The 16170-nt window shown below is 42.5% G+C and overlaps 1 gene segment (V, D, J or C); it reads left to right on the forward strand.

Moving 5' to 3' along the window:
* Positions 1–3266: 3266 nt before the first annotated feature.
* Positions 3267–16170, forward strand: part of LOC113901279 — a 71602-nt gene continuing 58698 nt past the window's right edge. Inside the window, 2 exon segments of the V gene segment in view lie at positions 3267–3348; positions 3764–4075. Coding sequence covers positions 3300–3348; positions 3764–4075 — 361 coding nt within the window.

Below are 16170 nucleotides of genomic sequence, written 5' to 3' on the forward strand. Positions count from 1 at the left end.
AGGAAAACAAGCTCAAACACCAACAGCACAGTCTCCAAGGTCCTGCATATCACACACTGGCTTCTAGTTTTGAGCAACTGAAACTAATAGTATCTGACAACAGAGTCAAAAGTGCAATGAACCTGCCTGCCTGAGGCCTTCCTCATTCAGCTGACTACAGTCAAGATTGGAGGCTCACAGAGGCCTCCCCCTCACCTGGAACTCATAGAACTTATACATTCAACCCTGACAAACTCTCCTTGTTGCTGGGTGGTGTGACGTGACTAGTGTGGGCTGCTATTTAGTTTTGTTTACAGGCCTCAGCCGGGTTTGCTAACATACGTGAGGCAGAGAGTGTTTTTTAGAATGAGAAATCTTATACTTTCTGTCTAAAGTAGGAGAGGAATGTTTTAAAGACTTTTTTCCTGACAGAGGATCAATTTCTAAGAGATTTTACATTTTCTGTAGATTTTAGGATAGTTGTCTATGAGATAAGACAAGCATTAATAGAGACCTATAAAAGTTTTCTAGTAATTTCACAAAAGAGACAAATTCTCTCTGAAATTCATCCATCTTAAAGAATATTTTGTAAAAGGAGTTTCTGAACACTTGATTTGTCATAAAAGAAAACACCACAGAATTCTCACTTTAATTCTTCTCCCCACAATTTATGTTTCCATTCTCAGGACTGAATTTATTTGTTTCTTAAGACTTCTATAAGAAAGTACTAGAGATTGATGGGCTAAAACAACAGAAAGGTATTCTGTCAGGACTGAAGACCTGAGGAATGAAACCAAGTGTTGTCCAGGGCAGCTACCCTCTGAGGTGAAGGCTCTCCTCACCTTTCTTCCCTTTCTTGAGCCCCAGGTTTTCCTTAACCATTGGCACCATAAGTCCAGTCACCGCATCTGTCCTCACATGGTCTCTTCTCTGAATCTCTGTCTTTGTGTCCTTTCTCCTCCCTTAGAAGGCCACTTATATTAAAGGCCCACCATAGCACAGTATAACCACACCATGATCACCAAATGATATCAATACTGGCTATTTTCTAAATAATATCATGTTCAGAGGTCCTAGATTCTAAAATGTCACTAAAATTTTTAGGGGAACAGAATTCAACCAGTAATAGTACATAAAAGCAATTCTGACTTTAATAGATGCTAAAGGATTCATATAAAACTAGTATTAATATTTCTTATAGCTTCTTCCCTGTGTTTCGTATTGGTTTGCTTTTCTTTCAGATGCTTATCTTTTGACTTCGTTCACTGCATCATTAATTAGAGGTCTGGAATTTTCAGAACAGCGGCCTGCCACCTGCTAGAAACTCCTATTTGACTTGGTAGCTTCAGAAAGCAGGAAGAAAACCCAGGAGAATTTTTTTTTTTTAAGACAAGATCAAAGCAAAAACTGAGAGAAGTATAAATAAATAAAAGGGTGAGTTACACTTCGGTGAACTATGGAACATATAAAATTCTTTATCTCCCTCTACACTGTGGTTTTTTTTTTGAGTGAATGAGATTATTACCATAAAGTTCAGAGTTGAAAGGCAAGCATCATTTTTGCTCAGTTATCAAAATTTTATTCTTGAGTATTTCTCAAAGAATATAAAGACCAAATATTATTATGGAATCTTGCAGGATATTGTATTAGTTCAATTGTCTTGATTAGTTTAGTCTGATTTTGGATTTAAATTGCCCAGAGTCTAAGAAACCAAAGTCTACTTTTATAATTGCCAAGATTCTGTTTTCGGGACAAAAGGAATTTGACATGGTCAGTATTTTTCAGAAACCGTTCAGTTCACCATGACCTGCATCAGGCTGACCCATGAGAATAGTCCTGTAGTTTTCCTATTTAATAAAAGCTGGTGTGACAGACTCACCCCCTGAGCACTTGTGGCCTGGAGCCTGATTCCATAAGAACTGGACTGAAATAAAAGCCCAGAAAGGTGACAGTGATAGACACAGGCCTCCCTGAGACTTTCAAATAAAGAATCCAGTCATTGCTCTTCTCACAAACACCATCCCCTTTTGAAATGCAGGCTCATGACTGTGGCTTCCAACATACAGGCAGTGAGAACCTTAGTTTTTCACACAGAACTGACAAGAACCAGGACATCCTGTGGAAACTGGTTCTACTTAATGAGGGTTAACAGAGAAAGAGTTCTCTTTAAGCACCACTGGGAAAAAAAGAAAACACAGTCATACATTTTTCATGTTGTCCCATCATCTCAAGTGAAATTTTTCTTCAAGAACTTCTTTGATTATATATATATACACATGTACATACATACATATATATGTATATACATATGTATATATATACATACATATATATATGTGGCTTCCTGGTTGGAGAGATCCCCTGAAGAGGAAATGGCATCTCACTCCAGTATTCTTGCATGCGAAATCCCATGAACAGAGGAGCCTGGTGGGTGGGCTGCAGTCCTTGGCATCGCAAAGAGTTTGATACATCTCATCAACTAAAGAAAAACAGCAACATATATACATATAGATCTATCGAGAGACAGACAGAAAGACAGAGAGAGAGACAGAAACAGAGACAAAGACAGATTCAGAATCATGATAGCATATGCACTAGGTTGAAGCCGCTGGGTTTTTGATATTTCATTTGATATTTCATTTTACATAAAATTCTTAAACATTTTTCCTTATCTTGAACTGAACTATCAACTTTCTGCACAAGCTATATCATTTTTCTTCTGCCATTTTCTTTGGACTTAAGTGTCTTTGAAATTTAATTCACTAGGTGCCAGGAAAGAGCAGTTCTAACAGCTGATTTCAACATTCTTAAACAGGTAACCTGAGACCTGCAGTTATTGGACAGATCTTGAACCAGCTCACCTCCACACTCTTCTTTGGAGAAATTTCTGAAGGTCAGTACTAGCTGTTCTGTTATCTAGATCATCTGGGAAGAAAAGCAAGATGCTGGTCCCCTTCCGAATACTGACCCTGGACACACCTGTCTACATGTCAGGGTCTTCAGTGCTTTCTTAGAGCCTCAGGCCTTGTACACTGTGTCCTGACAGTCAATCTGCACTTTCTCAGTGAAATTCTTCTTCCCACTGTTCCAGGCAGTATAAACTTTAGCTAATGATATTCATCTAAACACACAAGAGCTTTATTTCACTTTGCTTGAACTTGACCCCTCCCATCCTCCTCTGGCTCTGTCTACACCGCTGCCCCCACCAGGGGATTTGCATGTGGTTCCCCAGGGAGGACCTTCCCTTACAAGTCTGAGATAAAAGCTCAGCTCTGATCTTGCTCTGACTTATCAGGACTCCTCAGTTCAAACTCCTGAACATGAGATTCCCTGCTCAGCTCCTGGGGCTCCTCCTGCTCTGGGTCCCAGGTAAGGACAGAGGAGGCATGAGAGAAGGATGGGGGCCTCAGTTCTGGGGGCATCTCCACTCTCCATGTGTGTTCTGTCTACGTGTTCGATGTGTATGGCTTGTCGTGCAGAAGAACATGGGACGTTTAGATCTGAGAGAGTGAGGAAAGTTCCAGAAGGAAGAAGGACCTGTACTCTGGTCAGGACGGTGACAGAGGAAGTGGGGGTGATGTAGGGGATGTTTAGTGGCTTCTGTACACTTCAAGGATGTCAGGTTCATTATCGTGATTGTACATTTTTGTTGTATGGATGAAAAGTATTGACGATGAGAGGAAAACGAAGTAGTATTTTAGCTAACATAAATAAGAAATTGGAAATGATAATTAGAGCTCATAATATTTGCATGTAACTTGAAATTTTTCTGTCATTTCTTTAGGGTCCAGTGGGGATGTTGTGCTGACCCAGACTCCCCTCTCCCTGTCTGTCATCCCTGGAGAGACGGTCTCCATCTCCTGCAAGTCTACTCAGAGTCTGAAATATAGTGATGGAAAAACCTATTTGTACTGGCTTCAACATAAACCAGGCCAGTCTCCACGGCAATTGATTTATCAGATTTCCAACCGTAACACTGGGGTCCCAGACAGGTTCACTGGCAGTGGGGCAGAGACAGATTTCACACTTACGATCAGCAGTGTGCAGGCTGAGGATGTTGGAGTCTATTACTGTTTTCAAGCTACACATGATCCTCCCACAGTGATTCAGCCCTGAACACAAACCTCCCTGCCTGGGTGGCGCAGCTGCTCAAAGTGCAGCTTCTCTGGGGAACTGACAGCGGATGCTCTGAGTCTGTATAAGACGTGGCAGTCTCAGGGGAAGAGGTTGCAGTGAGGGCTCTGGATCATGAGTGTCTTAGCTATTCTTCAGGCACCACATGTTAAGATCCCATGAGCTGCACAGCCTGGGCCTGGCAGAAGCAGCAGGGACTGTAGGGGTCCTGTGTCCTATAGCAGCCAGTTCTGTGAAAGGGGGGCCGAGTAAAAGGTCAGGTATTTCTTCTCACCCAGGTTACCATTGTCTCATTGGGGTGAAATGGAGGAAAGCTCAGGGAAAGGAACATAACAATGGTATTTACTCCCATCTGAGACAAAAAGGATGGAACCATGCATTCTTGTTCAGAATTTGACTTGTATTTAATAGTTGTATATATTTGGAGATTTATTGAACCGTTTCCCCTTGGTTTGAATGCATGATAAGTCACTTCAGTTGTATCTGACTCTTTGCGACACCACAGACTGTAGACTGCCATGCTCCTCTGTCCATGGGACTTCCCAGGCAAGAATACTGGAGTAGGTTGCCATTTCCTTCTCCAGGGGATCTTCTCGAACCAGGGATCGAACCCACATCTCTTATATTTCCCCATTGGCAGGAGGGTTCTTTACCACTAATGTGATCAGGAAAGCCCTTTCCCCTTGGTTTATTGATCGGTAATGAAGGAAATTAAAAGATTTTCTTTTCTTTAGCAATAAAAATGCTAAAACTTGTTATAAGAATTAAATAGATGAATACATACAAAATAGTTATCATATAACTGGTAAAGTTTGTAAGTGAAAATGAAAAGTGAGTGGCAGTGTGAGTGGCTCAGTCATGGCTTTGCAGTCCCATGGGCTATAGCCTGCCTGGGTCCTCTGTCCATGGAATTCTCCAGGTTTTCACTCAGTAAATACTTGTTGCCATTTTCAGTTTGCTTTATCTTGTACTTAGAGAGATATGGTCTTTTGCACAGTATCGTAATTTCAAATTGTTCCTTAGATTCTCTTTATCTTTGGTAACTCCAACTTTGTTAAGTGATGGAGTATCGTATTTTCTATAACCTACCAAGAAGTGTATAAATATTGGGGAAAAAAGGAAGGGCTACAGCCCATCATTCTTTCCAAAGCAAGAATACTAGAGCAGATTGCAATTCCCTTCTTGAGAGGATCTTCCTGACCAAGGGATTGAACCTGATCTCCTGCATTGGCAATGGCAAGCGGAGTCTTTATATAGACATCAGAGGGGCTCCAGATAACAAGGAGTCTGACTCCATTGTTAATATGGGATCAGCGACACCTCTCAGCCTGTTCTCCAACTTCCACTTTGCCCTATATCTGTCCAACAGCCACAGGGACACTCAAAACTCACAAACCCAAGTCCACACAGGGTGAATTTACCAAGTCCCTTCGCAACCATTTTAAAAGCCCAAACTTCCGCCTCTTTCAACCCAGCCTGCTCCAGCTAGTGCCCACCTTACTCCACCTGGAATTTGCTTATGTAAGTGATAATCTTTCTCTCAAATTATATAGGTATGGGGGCTGTCTGGAGACTCAAGAAAATTCTTAATAATTAATTCTATCTCATGTACAAGGAGTACAAAGAGAGAATGTACTTCAAAAGGTGAGAAGTAGTGAAGCCTAGGGAAGTGAGCCCTATTTCTCTTTAATGACACTTAAACACTTTTGCCATCTCACTAAGGAATCCTCAAAGCTAAAAATTTTTAAGGAAAAAAAAAGAGATGGTGGAGGCCTCAAAGCCAAGCACAGCTTTCAATAATATCCTTGGTCAAAGATAAAAATAAGGCAAAATGTTCATATCATGCTGCTGCTGCTGCTGAGTCGCTTCAGTCGTGTCCGACTCTGCGACCCGATAAACAGCAGCCCACTAGGCACCCCCGTCGTGGGATTTTCCAGGCAAAAACACTGGAGTGGGATGCCATTTCCTTCTCCAATGCATAAACGTGAAAAGTGAAAGTGAAGTCACTCAGTCGTGTCCGACTCTTCACAAACCCATGGACTGCAGCCTACCAGGCTCTTCCATCCATGGGATTTTCCAGGCAAGAGTACTGGAGTGGGGTGCCATATCCTCCTCCGTTCATATCATACCAGGTTATAATTACATCATGCCCATGTCCTTAGCTTTATCTACATCCTAGGGATATTTTAGTCGTTGCTTAGGTTATAGGTACTTAAAACTAGAGAAAATTTATGCACAGAACTACATTGATGTAAAAAAAAAAAAACCTGAATAAGCAACATCATTTTTTCCTTCATAACTCCTGTTCCATGTTTCCACTCACACTAATTTCCTTCTTTTCCCAGTTTCCCATAGGGCTGCTGTGCTGACTCCATCTCCTCCCTCTGGCCTGTGGCCATGGAGGTAGCGCCGCCATCTCCTGAAGGCCATCTCTTCTCATCCACAGTAATGGACACACCTGCCCGCCATGCTTCCTGTACAAACCACACACTCTCCTCAACCACTGATCATAGGGGTTCCCCAGGCTCCTGGGTCCCAGCCTGGCTCAGTGACTGTGGGTCTGGGATGGATTTCACACTTACACTCACCAGGGTGGGGTCCCTGCATGTGACTTCTGTGCACAGAACCCTCACTGGGACCACAGGTGTCATGGCCCTAAACACACCCCTCCCCCGTGGGCTCAGCCCTTGTGCTCAGCTGAGCAGTTGCTTCCCCCAGGGAATCGGGGTCAGAGCAGCTGCTCCTCTCAGTGGAGGACAAACTGGGGGAGGAGGAAATGGTGGGGAGCCCTGGAAGGAGGTGGCAACATCCTCAGGTCCAGAGCCCAGGAGTCCCTGTCATCACCTCCCCAGGGTCTGGACCTCTGGCTGAGATGCTCACAGATGGCTCCATGCTGACTCTCCCTCAGCTCTCAGCATCACTGACTGTGAAGGACCAACCACCTGCTCTCCAGTCCTGTGGAGCACAGACCTTCCCCACACTGATTTACCTGCCAGACTCAGGCACTTGCTCATGGACAGGGTTGGGGCCCCAGGGAGGGACTGGTCAGTGATTCTGAGAAAACTGTCTTTCCCTCAGTCTCTCTGGCAGAAAATCCTAGTCTAGAGAATCTTAATCATCCTGATGTATATTCTCTTAAAAATCTGGAAATTATCCTCATATTAGAGACAGAATACTATGATGAAATTTGAACTTCATGTGAGTATCATGTAGTCACAACTTCTAAGTTTGTTCAACTAAATCAGTTCTAGAATTTCCTGGCTTTGAATCATAATCATGCCTTTCCTTTGCTCCATGCATCTCAGCTCCTGCTTCTGTCCTAGACTACATGACCTCAGGTTTCCCTCAAGGTAGACATCTTCTCCCCTAACTCTCAGATTCCCCGTGTTCTTGGTTGGAGTAGTTAGTGGTTTTCAAAGTGCAAGAGTCAGGCATCTGTAGGGTATGACGTATTTTATATTTTTATCCAGATGGTGATATATGTAAACCTTCATGTGCTGTATACTTAACATATTTGCCTGTTCTTCCTTATGTTTTTTAATATCACAATGAAAATGAAAAAGAACAAATCCAGAGTCTTTAAACAAATATTTAAACAAGAACAAAAATTAGCACATAGAGAGGGAAACTCAGCATTCTTAAAGAGAAGTGTAATATGATGCACAAACATGAGACTTGGATCATAAAGAAGGCTGAGAGCCGAAGAATTCATGCTTTTGAACTGTGGTTCTGGAGAAGACTCTTGAGAGTCCCTTGGACAGCAAGGAGATCAAACCAGTCAATATCCCCGCCCCCCAATTATTTATTTATTTATTTTACTTTACAACATTGTATTGGTTTTGCCATACATTGACTTGAATCTGCCATGGGTGTACGTGTGTTCTCCATCCTGAACCCCCCATCCACCTCCCTCCCCATCCCATCCCTCTGGGTCATCACAGTGCACCAACCCTGAGCATCCTGTATCATGCATTGAACCTGGACTGGCGATTCATTTCACATATGATAATTACATGTTTCTATGCCTTTCTCCCATATCATCCCTCCCTCTCCCTCTCCCACAGAGTCCAAAAGACTGTTCTATACATCTGTGTCTCCTTCGCTGTCTCACATACAGGGTTATCGTTACCATCTTTCTAAATTCCATATATATGTGCTAGTATACTGTATTGGTGTTTTTCTTTCTGGCTTGCTTCACTCTGTATAATAAGATGGGCACCTCATTAGAACTGATTCAAATGTATTCTTTTTAATGGCTGAGTACTATTCCATTGTGTATATGTACCAGGACTTTCTTATCCATTCATCTGCTGATGGACATCTAGGTTGCTTCCATGTCCTGGCTATTATAAACAGTGCTGCAATGAACATTGGGGTACACATGTCTCTTTCAATTCTGCAAACCACTCAATCTTAAGGGAAATCAACCCTGAGTATTCATTGGAAGGATTGGTGCTGAAGTTTAAGCTCTAGTACCTTGGCCACCTGATGCAAAGAGCCAGCTCATTGGAAAGAACCTGATGCTGGGAAAGATTGAGGGCAGGAGGACAAGGAGTTGACAGATGGTTGGATGGCATCATTGATACAATGGACATGAGTTTAAGCAAGCTCCAGGAGATTGTGAAGGACAGGGAAGCCCAGCTTGCTGCAGTTCATGGGCTTGCAGAGTCAGATGCCATTTAGTAACTGAACCACAATAACATGAATTCAAAAGTTCTAAGAAACTAGAGAACCGGGAGGGAAAATGGAAGGACACATTTAACTGTGTGCTTTTTACCCTTGCAAAGCATGAATTTCATCTGTAATGAAGTTGAAGGTCTATCTTCCACACATAAACATTTTCTCTTCCTTTGCTCCCCCTTGGGCTCTGTGCACATTGCTGCCCCCAACAGGGCATTTGCATGTTGTTCCCCAGGGAGGACCTTCCCTTGCAAGTCTGAGATAGAAGCTCAGCTCTGGTCTTGCTCTGACTTACCAGGACTCCTCAGTTTACACTTCTGAACATGAGGTTCCCTGTCAGCTCCTGGAGTTCCTCCTGCTCTGGGTCCAGCTGAGGATGGAGGGGGATGAGAAGGAGGAGGTTAAGGCCCCGTGTGGGTACTTGAATGACAGCACCAGCAGGAGAAAGGACAGTTTAAATGTCCTTTGAGCAAATAGACCTGAGGAAGGGGAGGCGAATGAGAGGTCATCCTACTTCTCCCCTTGTGTACAGTGACGTGTAGAATCAATACAGTCAGTATATCAGGGGACAAGTGAGGTGAATTTATATCAAAACAAGTGCAATACCTGTTAGCAGTTCACACTTTTTAATATATTATTCAGTTCAGTTCAGTTCATTTCAGTTGCTCAGTCCTGTCCAACCTTTTGCAACCTCATGGACTGCAGCACGCCAGGCTTCCTGCCCATCACCAACTCCTGGAGTTTGCTCAAACTCATGCACATCAAGTTGTTGATGCCATCTAACCATCTCATCCTCTGTCATCCCCTTCCCTTCCTGCCTTCAATCTTTCCCGACATCAGGGTGTTTTCCAAGGAGTCAGTTCTTCACATCAGGTGGCCAAAGGATTGGAGTTTCAGCTTCAGCATCAGTCCTTCCAATGAACACTGAGGATTGATCTCCTTTAGGATGGACCGGTTGGATGTCCTTGCTGTCCAAGGGACTCTCAATACTCTTCTCCAACACCACAGTTCAAAAGCATCAATTCTTCAGCACTCAGCTTTCTTTATCCTCCAACTCTCACATCCATACATGACTACTGGAAAAACCATAGCTTTGACTAGACAGACATTTGTTGGCATATATTATTATTATCATATTATATATTGGTATATTATTAAGATAATAAAATTCTTTAAGGATCAAAAATGGATTTTTCCCACTTTCCTCACTTTCTAAATCTCCTTTTTACTCTATGTCTTCCTATTCCTTCACCATGTGCCTGATCACAGTCTATGCAACCTGGCCTCAGGGGGAGTTGGTGGGAAAATTAGTAAAAGCTTTTGAGTTTAGTTCAGTTCAGTTCAGTCGCTCAGTCGTGTCCGACTCTTTGTGACCTCATGAACTGTAGCACACCAGGCCTCCTTGTTCATCACTAACTCCTGGAGTTTACCCAAACTCATGTCCATTGAGTCAGTGATGCCATCCAACCATCTCATCCTCTGTCATTCCCTTCTCCTCTGGCCTTCAATCTTTCCCAGCATCAGGGTCTTTTCAAATGAGTCAGCTCTTCACATCAGGTGGCCAAAGTATTGGAGTTTCAGCTTCAGCATCAGTCCTTCCAATGAACACTCAAGATTGATCTCCTTTAGGATGGCCTGGTTTGATTTCCTTGCAGTCCAAGAGACTCTCAAAAGTCTTCTCCAACACCACAGTTTAAAAGCATCAATTCTTCAGCACTCAGCTTTCTTTATAGTCCAACTCTAACATCCATACATGACCACAGGAAAAACCATAGCCTTGACTAGACGGACCTTTGGTTTTGTTTTTTTTTGTTTTGTTTTGTTTTTGTTTTGTTTTGTTTTTGTTTTTCTCAATTACCTATCACAATAAGGAATAAGGTGTCTTAAAAAGTAGGTATTTAAAAACTGAAAAAAAAAAAAGACAAAACATAAACTGGATTATATAGATGTAGAATTTATTCTGTAGAACCCTGGAAGAATACAGAATGATATGAGAGGTTTTGTTTTGTTTGTTTGTTGAAAAGGAAGCATTTTATAGTGTGAGAAGACAGCAGGAATGGAATCATGAGGAAGATCTAGTCACCTCTCATAGTTGGACATATTCTGCTCTTTGCTTCTCTTTGGTGGAATTCAAAAAGGTGGTGGGGTTGAGAACTGAAAATAGGAACCCAGAAAGAAGATCCAGTGTGTTCCTTATGGAATCACAGAGAGGAAGAGATGTGGGCCTGGGTTTCTTTGTGATGTCTAGGCCACTGTTAGTGTCAGAGGAAAGGAGTGTGTGGAGCAGGCTTGAGGTCTGTTGTTATCAAGGGCTCAGTGATGTCCCTGTGCAGAAACCTGAGGTCATGTCCCACAGTCACTGTCAACCTACTTCAGATGAGGAGAGTCTCTAAAACCTATTTGCTCCTGGAGACAGTCCAGCAGAGGCCATGTGGTTGGGTTGGGAGATGCTACAGGCATCTGTAGGCCTGAACAGAAAGACCTGAAGGGTGCAGAACAGCAGATGCAGAGGAGATGGAGACCCATGGGGAGGATTCCTGGTTTTAGGCCCAGCATCTCCTCCCATGACTGCTGACTCAGATCTCAGAATGTCCCCTTTAGGGAACTGCCCTTATGCTAGAAGTAGCCTTTTGAGTCCATAGCCCTCATATGGATTCTCTCTTTCCAGCTACATTCCTCTGTTAGAACCAAATCAGAACTTCTGTTCATATGCCATTTTGAAGATAATACAGAAGGACAGATTGCTTGGTAAATATCACCTCAAAACTGAAAGCTTTGATTTTTCATGTCATCTAGTCCTCATAGTTTCCACTCTTTTCTGATGTTCTGAAAATATGTATTCCTCACTTTACCCCTTTATTATGTTGTACCTTCTGCAGTGGTTGGTTACCAAATAAGTGGTTGGCTTATCCAGTGTTCTCCCTAGCAATAGTGATTCACCTTTTGTATTATTTCACATTTCTTATTTTTAACCAAAATACAGTTTGGAGATTATAAGCCTGGTATAGGATTATTATGAAAACAAATGAATTCAAACAGTAAATAAATGCAAAGTTTTCACATGAATCTTCATATCCTGAAATCAAATATGGGTCACATTTTCTGTATTCTGCTCTATTGCTCTGTCATGTCCAACTCTTTTTGACTCCATAGACTATAGCATGCAAGTCTCCTCTGTGGTGGAATTCTCCAGGCAAGAATACTGGAATGGGTTGCTATGCCCTTCTCCAGGGGATCTTCCCAACCGAGAGATCGAAACCAGGCTCCTGGATTGCTGGCGCATTCTTTACCATCTGACCACCAGGGAAGCCCAAGAATACTGGAGTGGGTAGCCGATCCCTTTCCCAGGGGATCTTCCCAACCCAGGAATCGAACCAGGGTCTACTGCATTGCAGGCAGATTCTTTAACAGCTTAGCTACCAGGGAAGTTCTCACGTTTTCTAGCGATTCTTATATAGAAACTGAATACTTCAAATAGATCCCAGTTTTTAAATGCTCTAACATATTTCCCAACTAATACTGGACATGCTAGTTGCATATTCGGACAGTGTATGATTGACATAAACTAATTCCAAATCCCCCTGAACAATATAATCCTGTTGCTGATTAAAGGAATAAAACTTATTAAAGATGATTTCCTTTCCAGCTTGAGATTACACAGGAAATGCTTAAAATTGTATTATTATCTTGATTATAAGTGTTTTTATCTTCATGGATTTGTAACATATACAAAGAAACACAAGTAGCCAGCACCAGGATTTCACCAGATGTTCAAGGAGGGGACACATTTCTATTCAACAGTCTATTGATTTCTCATTAGAATCAGCAGTGAGGAGCCTGGACACACTGCACGCATGTCTGTGAACAGGACACTCACTGGGCTCCGCAGAATGTAAGGCTCCAAACAGAATCTTCCCAATGAGGCTCAGCCCCAGGGTGGCAGGAGGAGCTGTGGTGAGCAGAGAACGGGCTGACACCAGGCTGGGCTGAGGCATATATGAGTGTAGGGCCTTGAGGAGGAGGCCACAAGAGGCCTCAGTCACAGTCACTGGGTCCTCTTCTGTGTAAACAGGGTTCAGAGGTCCCCTAGGACAGCCTCCCAGAACCTCCATCCTCCTCCCCACTAAGGGAGCTCATGCCCCACCGTGCCTCCAGGGAATGGCTGCCATGTTCCCCCTGGAGCATCCACTAAGCTCCCTGTTGTATTTTGATGTCAGGCAGGTTTTGAATCATTTAACTATTGTTACACAGTGTTCTAAGTGTAAACAGATCCAGATGACTGATGTTTTCAATCAAGTCTTCTGTGTTTTCCAGGACCCCGTGGAGGGCTGCTGGCACTGCAGGCTACAGAGAGCAGTTTGCTTTTCTGACCGCACTCAGATCTGGAAGATTCCATGTCACCTGGTCCAGGAGCCAGACCAGTCCTCCTCCATGTGGATTACGCTGTGTCTAGAACCAGAGAAGCTGTCTGGCAATTATTTTCATAAAGAGAAAGACAAACATTCAACACCCTGAAAGAGAATGTACATCTACAACCTGCTTAGGGAGCAATCTGAGAACTCTGTAACCACTGCGGGAAATTTTTTCATCCAATTTGGTACCACTAGTTTTGTGTCCTGAAGTGGCATTTGGACAGCACCTCAAGTAAGGAAAATTGGCCACCAGACAACAACCAGAATGCCACCAGGCAGCCCAGTAAGAGTTCCCAAGTCATTTCTCTTGACTTTCTTTTGACACAACTTCTGAACTAGCGCTTGAGTGGGAAAATTCTATCTGCATTTGTACCTACTTTCACCTGGTCCTTATGTCAAACATGCTAGGGACAGTCAAGTCAAAGTCCTAATACACATACATGTCCATCCTGCTGCAAGTTTTGGCCTTAAGTTTTTATTTGCCTCACCCCGTGAAGTCTTTATGTGAGGAGGATGGTAGTTCATATTATGCCTCTTCTCTCCTTCTCTCTCTCTCTAATCTCACTGTGTTCTCTTTTTTCTCTGCAAATGTTAACAGAACACATTTTACAACAGGTTTTTCATTCTGTCTTTTTTTTTTTTCCTACTTGGTCTGAGTGTAGTAAACTCTGGTTATGACCAACACTAGAAGTTTCGAGTATATGAAGACAAATGATTTTACTCACTCTTGAAACATTCAATTCCAAACAAAAAGACACTGCCTGTTTAGGGGTATAAACAGGGTTGTTGTGTCCACCAATTATTGGCTTTATTTTCTGTAATAGAATCAAAGGTTTCTTATCTTTGTATTTATACACTTTATCATAAGGGTATCAAAAGGGTGAGACCCAATTCCTGCTTATATTTATAAAATAATAAACTATTTTGATGTGATTCCCTTGAACAATGGATTTTCAACATTCTAACAATCAGCTTCACATTTAACATAAGGCCATGAGAATTCCAGGAGAAGAGCCGACCTGTGGGATTGAAAATGTTTCTAATTGACCAGGATGTGTGTTTGTAGTGGGAGCATTTTATTTTCTTTTTCATTCATGTACTTATTTTTCATATCTGACCATTATTCTCGGATTGATCAGGTCACTGCTTTAGAAGAGTCAATATGCACATTTCTGGAAGCACAGAAAAACGGGGGCAGTTGATGCTCCAAAGAGCATTTGGACTTTGAGTGATCCATGGCTTCTGGTCAAAAGTGACTAAGTAATGTGAAATTCACTCCTGTGAGCCCAATGCTTCCTAAAGGCAGAAAATCACCATTCTCACTTACTGATGCAGGCAGTGTATTTTCATTATAATATGAGGAACGGCCACTAAATACTTTATTCATCCCTGTGTCTTTCCAACTCTAATCTTTCCATTTGTGTTAACAAGGGAGGAAAAGAAGTGATTACAGAGAATTTAACTGCTTTCAGATATCAGTTTACATCATTTGCTTTGACGTTGTTTTTTCCACAGGGTCTTAAATACCCCTTTTTCAAAACTATAATAATTTTTTTATCTTCTTTACTACATGGTTAAATAAATTGCTGGAATTCTCAGCACAGCAGCATACTGTGTTTAGCCAATACTAGAAATCCCTCTTGTCTTGGTATCTTCAGAGCCAGATGTAAAACCCAGAATCATTCTGAAAAAGACGAGGTCAAAGAAAGTGAAAGCTTAAAGAAATGGAATAAAATTAAAGCATAACTAATAGTGTGACTAGTGAAATACGGAGCATATGTCATTCTGCAAGTAACTCAACACCATGATTTTCTCAGCAGATGAGATTAGTCCAGAAAGTTCAGAGTTTAAAGATGAACATCATTTTTGGTCAGCTATCTGCCGAGGTCCAGCCCCAGCTGATCCAGGGAGTTCGAAGGGGAGACGGCTTCAGCGAGTTCACTGGATACAATAGCTTTATTTAAATATTCATCAAAGATATAAAGAGTAATAGAATGAGGATAGCTCAGTAGGAAAATTCAACGGAGAAAAGAGGCTGAGTAGCTTGGTTTACGTGGAAAATCAGTATAACCTGTGACATCAGGTTAGCTCTGACCACAGAGGCCGCAGGCGCCCTCTCGAATAGCGGAAGTTGCCTCACCTTAGGCACCTTCTCGAGTGGGTCTTAGAAGCCCAGGCAAATAAATGGTTGCAGGGGACCTCCACGCTCCAGATGGAGACTCAGCCAGAAATTGAGAAGAAGAATGACATGGGGAGACCAAGCTTCGGTGAGCAAGGCCCGTAGCTTTATTTTCAACAGGGGCCTTTATACCATAAGTTGCACATAGAGAATAACAGGGGATGTGAAATCATGCAAAGTCAGCAGTCTTTGATCCTTATCGAAACCAGGGTTTCTTTCCTGCAAATTTATCGTATACAAATGGTTTAGGTGATTTACATCATCTTCTGACCAGAAGGCCTATTAACATTTTATGACTCTGACAAAGGTTTGTCAATCCATAAGACTTATTTTCTCTAAGAGTAATTATTTTAAAGTTTGGCGCCATCCTCTAAAGGTGTTAGATAAAGTTGCATTCCTATAGGGCAGAGGTGCAGTGGGTTTACAACAAAGGAAAGAATTTATTACCTTCAGATCAGATCAGATCAGATCAGTCTCTCAGTCGTGTCCGACTCTTTGCGACCCCATGAATCGCAGCACGCCAGGCCTCCCTGTCCATCACCAACTCCCTGGAGTTCACTCAGACTCACGTCCATCGAGTCAGTGATGCCATCCAGCCATCTCATCCTCTGTCATCCCCTTCTCCTCTTGCCCCCAATCCCTCCCAGCATCAGAGTCTTTTCCAATGAGTCAACTCTTCGCATGAGGTGGCCAAAGTACCAGAGTTTCAGCTTCAGCATCATTCCTTCCAAAGAAATCCCAGGGCTGATCTCCTTCAGAATGGACTGATTGGATCTCTTTGCAGTC

The sequence above is a fragment of the Bos indicus x Bos taurus genome, chromosome 11 (assembly GCF_003369695.1).
Source record: "Bos indicus x Bos taurus breed Angus x Brahman F1 hybrid chromosome 11, Bos_hybrid_MaternalHap_v2.0, whole genome shotgun sequence".
NCBI classification, from domain to species: Eukaryota; Metazoa; Chordata; class Mammalia; order Artiodactyla; family Bovidae; genus Bos; species Bos indicus x Bos taurus.